This window comes from Eleginops maclovinus, chromosome 6 (genome assembly GCF_036324505.1).
Source record: "Eleginops maclovinus isolate JMC-PN-2008 ecotype Puerto Natales chromosome 6, JC_Emac_rtc_rv5, whole genome shotgun sequence".
In the NCBI taxonomy this organism is placed as follows: Eukaryota; Metazoa; Chordata; class Actinopteri; order Perciformes; family Eleginopidae; genus Eleginops; species Eleginops maclovinus.
The window spans coordinates 8,985,307-8,992,830 of NC_086354.1; the positions used below are offsets into that span (position 1 = coordinate 8,985,307).

A 7,524-nucleotide genomic window follows, 5' to 3' on the forward strand; every position below is an offset into this window, starting at 1 on the left:
CCCTAATAACCGATAGCATCGCTTAAGATGTTAAAGGCCAGAGTTACACTATAGCATGTGGACACACGCATTTACTTCAACTACAAACATAGGTTCATATACAAGCAAATGAGAGAGCTGGAACTAGATTGACCTTTGGAGAGCGCAGACTTACGGCATGGCAAACGGTGCATTCATTATTTCCTTGCATGGTCCTATTTCCCCAATTGGGAATCCATACTTCTGTATTAGAAATGTCATGGGTTTTAAGTCGTAATGTACAATAACATAGATACATTTTTGTTTCCAATTTGTGGTTTATGACGTTCAGATGATCTTAACCAGTCGGGAACTAGTTTGCTGAATAATTCAAAACAAATTTCCAATCTGAAATGTTAAATTGAGTGAAATATAATCCATTAAATATATCCACCCGTTATTCAGACACACTGCAAAATGTAATGGTCTCTTCCTTCACCCATGTTAAACCCTTCCTCCAAGTTTTCAAAAAAATGATCCAGTTATCATGCTGACAAAGAGACAAACAAAAATTAAAGAAAGGTTTAACTTTTATCATGAATGTTTGTTTTACTGTGATTGACACCACATCTGGAAGCTCAGACGCTGCTAGCTCAGTGGTTAATGAAAACCAGGCATAATGATTAGCAAGTGCCAACCATTTCCCCCCTCACAATATCCCATATCTAAAAGCAGTATTTTTTATGATACACCTGCGGGTCTTTAATTTAGTAAAAATGTTAACAAAATGTACATCTGCTGCAAATGCAGTAACACTCAACATCTTTATTTTCCACAGAATCCATTGAAACTGACAACCTGATTGAAATCAGGATTTGGGACGATAATGAATAAATAGGCTGAGAAACTTTTCTATGAGCATTCTAGTTTATTGAAGGCACATCTGTTAATTAAGAACACAGTAGCTGTGCTGAACATATACATTCATTGTCAATCACCGTTTCCTTAGAGCTGGGTATTCTACAATTGCTGGACAAAAGGCATTTGCTGATTAAGGCAACAAATTAGACTTTTTTATTTGAAATAAAAAAACATTAATTTCTTACTGTTGCCTTAATCATAGCGCCCTTGTGATCTTATTTCAATGACACTTGTTGGATTACAACCATAAACACATTGTAAATGTTATAAATAGAAGATACTAACTATTAGTATCCAATACCCAGCCTCAGTTTTAGACACACTACTTCTAATATACAATGCATCACATTTCACGGCAATATTAAATACCATTTAAATCATCCTAAGGGATTTACAATTCCAGTGTAAAGAAATTGCTTGTATTGTTATTTTACATATGTGTTATGAATGTTGCAAACATTTCCCACACAGTTATTAATATTGTGATTCATACAGCTGACGTTTTTTCTAGACATGGATTAGTGTACCTAGACCACATCAGTGGGATTTTACCATTATGTGCCTGAAGACGGAAAATATCAGCAAGATTTTCTGGTCAAATTCAAGCCGTTCTGCAAAAACCTCCTGCCTTAATTAAACTGATTTTTCAGACCACTTTGAAAAACCAAGTTATGTGAATAACAGAGGGTTAGCAAAATCTTCTCTCCCGAGTTTTATTGATCCGGAATCCTCTGTCTCTTCTGTTTGTCAGTCCCCTCCAAGTCCTTCATGCAAGAAACCAGGAATTCACGGCACTTAAGTGCATACTGCTCTGGAAATTCCCGCAAATGACCGACATGGGGACTGGAAACAAAATCAAAACTGTCCACAGGGACCCCTTTCTGCTTCAGGGTCTCCACAAACACCTGGATGTCCTTGTGCCGGATAACCTGGTCGGCTTTGGAGTACAGGTAGAAATGAGGCCAGACCGGCGGACTCTCCTGCACTGCGTCGTAGTGGTTCTTGTGGATGTACTTGGTCAACGGATACAGCACGACTCGCAAAAGAAAAACAGTCACTGCAAAAAGGGCTAAGAGGACATACCTTAAAACGGGAGTTATTTTGGGCCCAAGGGTGGCCCCCAGTGCACGCAGGGCCCCGCGAACATTCCCACTACCTGGGGCACTGTCCACTAAGGCCCCAATCACACGCAATGAACTGAACTGTTTATCATTGTTCAACAAATCTATGATGTAACGGTACAGCATGAAGCCACCGTTACTGAATATGTGAAAGAAAATAGGACTGTTTTCCACCTCATAATCATAGAGGATCTCCAGCAACTTGAGGGCCGTGCTGCTCAGCTCCTTGTAGCCAAACGACTCTGAGATGAAGACCGTCTTCAGGGGGGCCGTGTAGCGGATGGTGACACATCCCTGAAAAAACAAAACAAAGAAAGAAATAATATATATATTTGAGTTTGTACTGCTTCTACAATACCACAATGTTTCTCAATTTACAAAAACAATACTCAAATTCATTTGGTACAGTGGTGTAAAGTAACAAAGTAGATTAACTCAAATTGTGTAATTACTACATTTATGTAATACCTAAAGTAAATTCACAAGCTGCCCTGCAGTATACAAAGTAATCAAAACATGTCCTACATTTACCAGCTTTATTAACACATTACTACATCAATAACTTTTGGTATTTCTACTTTTACTTGAGTAACCTTTTGAAATCAGGAATTTTACTTGTAACAGAGTACTTCTACACTCTGGTATTTCTACTTTTACTTAAGTACAAGATCCGAGTACTTCTTCCACCGCTGATTTGGTATCATCGTATTTAGTTTTCACCTGTTCATTGTAGATGGAGCTGTATTTGGAAAGGTGTTTGTCTTTGCAGCCAGCCCAGCCCAACAGGATCACAACTGGCTCCTTTGTCCCCTGCCAGTGTCTCTCTGAAATAGAAAAAAGGACGATAAAAATCACGAAAAAGCTACCACAGCTAGCAGAGCTAAAGGAAGTTATCAAGCTAAGCTAACAGCAAGACTTGAATAGATTCTTCACGCCTCCCTTGTAAGACAAATGTTAGCTTGTACGCTAAGCTAACTGAGGCATGAACGTACAGTACAATGAAATGATGCTCACCCGATGTCCCCGCATCTGGAAACACGATATTGTAGTCTATTTCATCGTCTGCCATTTCTGTATGAGAGAGTATCAACTAATGTTCTCTGACGTTAACGGACGGTTCATTTGGCTATTGTAAAAAGGATGATAAACTAGCTACAGAGCGATACAATGATCACAGACAGCTTGTTATAAAATAGACACACTGTAGACAGGTTCCTGCTGGACTGTCACATCATACGGCCCTATTTCTTCTTCGTGTTGTAAAGGGTGGATTGCATTCAGCTCACATTGCTATACCGCCACCTCTGTACACGTTTCAAAACAACATGGCTTTCAGATAGAGTAGTTTACAGATATTGTCAACTAAATGTGCTGCAAATATCTAAAGTAAAAGCACTTGTTATGCAGCAACGATCTTCTCATAGTATTATATTATTACGGTTATTATATTATCCTGTTTCATCCATTCACGTTTAAGTGTTGAAGTTTGTCAATGTGGACCAAATTTAGAGAAATTCTGTGTAGATTACAGAGCTGCTCAGCTCACCATTTGTTTTTATATGTACAAAGTCATTAAGAACTGTAAGTGTTAACATTAATGTACTGGAGTAAAAAGTACTACTTGCCTCTGAAATTCAGCAGAGTATAAAGTAGCATTAAAGAGCAGTAGTATTAAACAAAAATACTAAATAGTAAAGTAAATATGTCGAAAAATTAATTAAGTACAATACTTCAGTAAATGCACTTATTTACTTTCCAACTCTGGGAATAAATAGCCAAAACTGACAATACAATAACATAAGGATTTTTATGTAAATCTAATTATTTTATATGATCACTAATTTGCTTGTATTTTTTCCCATTAACTGAAGGGCTTGATAAAAAAAATTACTTACTCCAAAGTTTGGATTTAGCTAGTCCAAAAATAATGTCCTTTGGAGACAGATTTGGCAAATCATGACTCTTTAGGAAAAGCAAGTCATGTACATCCAGCCCTAAATCTTCAGTGCATATGATGGAAGGAAAGGTGATCAGTTGTTTCAATATATTCACTAGCAAACAAAATAATTTGTTACTATTTCAAAAAAGTGTCATACCAAATCACTTAGGAGTTATAGGGAATTTGAAATATCTAGTTTGTTACATTTCAATAGTGATTTAAAAAAGAAAAAACACAAAACTCCACTGCCAGGAGAGCACTCTTCTCTACACAAACTGATCATAAAAATATTATTTAAAGTTAGTATTAACAAGAGATAGAAATTAAAGAACTCAAATTCCTTTATTAAGGACTTACTAACATTTATAACAGCTGATAAAATGGCTTGTTAGAAAGTGAAAGGCACATGATCAGATTATTGTAGACAATAATTGTGCAGAGGTTTCAAGTTCACAGTAAAAGAACACATTCGGCGTCATTTTAGGGGGCGTTGTTGGAAAGGAAAGGCACTGAAGTCTCTGGCCTCTGCAATCTTTGGACTTCAATGAATCTGCTTGCAGAGAAACTTGTGGTGGTTGCTGAGATGGGAGGGACATTTTAAGTTCTGACGATGAGCAGGAGAGGGGGTTGAATGTGCAGGATGGGCAGGAGGAGGAAGCATCTCTGGATCTGGAAGTCCAAAAAGGCCTAAAGAAAACACAAAGAAAAGGTATTGCATTAAAATAGCATTCATGACCAAATATCCATTAAAAATCCCATTACTTACTGTATATCTCATACTGCAATACTGTACCTACAAGTGGGAGGAAGTGGAGCTCTTTCTGTTTCATGAAGGAATCATCACAGTCAGTCAGGTTCTTGCTGAGGAGTGTGTGCTCAGTCTTTCACACAGCGTATGGAAACACCTGTGAGAAGAAGAAGTGAACAGACTGTAAACAGAAACCCAGCTTTAATAACACAGAAGTATTTTTGCATATTAACTGAAAGACTAGCTGCGTGTGTTTCTCTGGTCCTTGCTGTTCCACTGAGGTCTCCACATGGTGGTAGGATAACATCTGTGAAGGTTTCCTGATAGAGGCTGTAGGTGGAGGTTTAGCAGCAGCGATCTGTCAGAATCTGCAGGTGGAGGCTGCAGCTGCAGGTTGCTGACAGAGGCTGTGGACGGAGGTTTTGGACAGTAGTTCACTTCCAGAGGTGTAGGCACAAGTGCACTGGCAGAGGCTGTAGATGCAGGTTAAGACGTCAGCTGTTCGTCAGAACCCGCAGGTGGAGGAGATGGCTGCAAGTTGCTGACAGAGGCTGTGGATGGAGGTTTTGGACAGCAGTTGTCTGTGATAGATGTAGACGCAAGTGCAGGTTGCTGACGGAGGCTGCAGGTGGAGAGTGAGGCAGCAGTTTGTTGGTGAAGCTGCTGGTAGAGGATGGAGGCAGCAGAGTGACAGCGGCTGTAGCTGGAGAGGAGTTTGTAATCTCACAGGCTGTAGCTCAAGGCTGGTGTTTTGTCTTAAGTGGATGGTAGAAGTAACAGGTGGAGGCTGGAGGGTGGAGCAGGTGTTCTGGCAGGTGGTGTAGGTTGCTGTTGAGGCTGAAGCTGGATTGAGAAGACTGTTCCCAGAGGAGCATGAACTGATTCAGAGGAAGACACATCATTAGTGGTGGGATACATTCAAGATCAACGAAAGGAATCTTAACTCAAACAAATACTTAAAACGAAACACTTACACTTAACAGTTAATACTTTATACTTATTACTAAATACGTAACACTTAATACTTTATACTTATTACTAAATACTAAAACTAAACACTTACACTTAACACATGATACTCGTACTTATACTTATTACTTAAAACTAAACACACTTAATACTAATACTAAACACTTACACTTAATACTAAATACTTATGCTTAGCACTAAAAATCTAACACTTAACTCTAAACATATCAAACTTGAACTTAACTGCATACTTAAAACTTAAAACAACGACTAAAATAAACTCAAAGCAGAGTATTATTTAAACATGCAGCTTATGTGAGTGTGTCTTAGTGTTTAGCCCTTTTTGCTGGTGGATGTTCGGGCTTTGGTTCACCCGAAACATCCACATTGTAGAGCGGAGGCTGGACTCCAGCACCATAGGACACGTCCACATGAACCAGACCGTCTTCATCCACTGTCTCTGTGAACATCGGACGGTCCAGTCGCTCCCACAGCTTCTGCTTAATACGACGACCCAGACCCAAACTATATGGACGCAGGCGACCGTTCTGGAACCTGTGAGGAGCAAAGAAACACAAAATAAATCTTTATGATGAAGGAAAATAGAGAGATAGATTTATAAGAGATTGGACACTCTGTAAATGAACTGACTGATTTGTGACACAACGTACCGCAGCATGGCATCCACAACTCCATGGTAGATGGGCTGGAACTCTTCGACTGAGTGGTTGTGGATCCTTGGAGGGTCGTCGAGGTGCAGGGGAGCAGTGGAGGTCTGGGAGCTAGGGGGCACATAAGAGACAGGTGACAGGTCAGTAGGTTTAGGAGAAGCAGCAGGTTTAGGAGGAGGAGCCTCGGAGGTCTGCTTCCTTTTCTTGGGAAGGTCTGCAGAAGCAGCAGGGTGCCGGCGCTTTGTATTTGATACCTGAAGGTCAGAAAAATACAAGAGGATGTCAGACTCTAGTAAACTTCAACACAGTTTTATCATTTTACAAGAGGTAACATCTACATCACATGCACTGCAGAGGATTACTTGAAATGAGAGTAATCGATGCATTAGTCCTGTATAATGGACCTTGTCTGGTACCAAAACATTTAGTATTGACAATCTAGTTCCCCTATCTGTTTGCCTTTTTGCAAAACTGTCAAATACCTCAGCTCTTGAGCATTAAATGACATACAACGTGAAGGAACAAAGTTGAGGATCAGATGTCTCACCTGGTCATCCCTGCAGCATGGACACGGTCTGCAGACTGCAGGCCTCCTCGCACGCCCTGACCGGCGTGCAGAGACTCTCGTTCCTGTCTGGTTGTCCTGAAGGGGGACGCGCCCTCGAACCTGAAACAACACACTCATGTTAGGATGAAGCGTAACAAGGAGGGACCTTTTTCAAATATTTTGTCATGTCGTAGAATGAAAATCCCATTTGGTATTGCTAGTTTTATGTGCTGGAATAATACCTGGCGAGAAATGGATGTGGTTGTTGGATAAAAAACATAAATGAAGGAACATGAAAAATGTAATCAAAGTCTGAAAACCTCTTCAAGGTGAGACAGGTACGGTAACAAAACAAGACCCACCTTTTGGCCCTCATGTCAGTTAATATTGTGCTTTACTGACACATATACTGTGTGTATAATATCATATATATTAAGCATATTTCTCTTTACTGTATGAACATATAATATTACACAGCTGATGGAAATAATGCTTGGTTAAAGTACTTCAGGGTGACTTTAATTTGCTACATTCAAGGTCAGAAGGTTAATTTATTTCAGCTGGGAGCTGGGTGAAATAACCTACAAAGTTAATATAAATTATTTGTATTACATATTTACCACATGTATTTGTTAATATTGTCATATATG

General features: G+C 39.5%; 1 protein-coding gene across 1 annotated transcript; it reads right to left on the reverse strand.

The window, feature by feature from the left end:
• Positions 1-866: 866 nt before the first annotated feature.
• On the reverse strand, positions 867-3,285 carry tmem53 (transmembrane protein 53). The gene is made up of 3 exons (XM_063884902.1): positions 3,015-3,285; positions 2,721-2,824; positions 867-2,294 (listed from the first exon to the last, which is right to left on the reverse strand). The coding sequence occupies exons 1-3, from the start codon at positions 3,067-3,069 to the stop codon at positions 1,593-1,595; spliced, it is 861 nt and encodes a 286-aa protein (XP_063740972.1). The 5' UTR covers positions 3,070-3,285; the 3' UTR covers positions 867-1,592.
• Between the last annotated feature and the right edge of the window lie 4,239 nt (positions 3,286-7,524).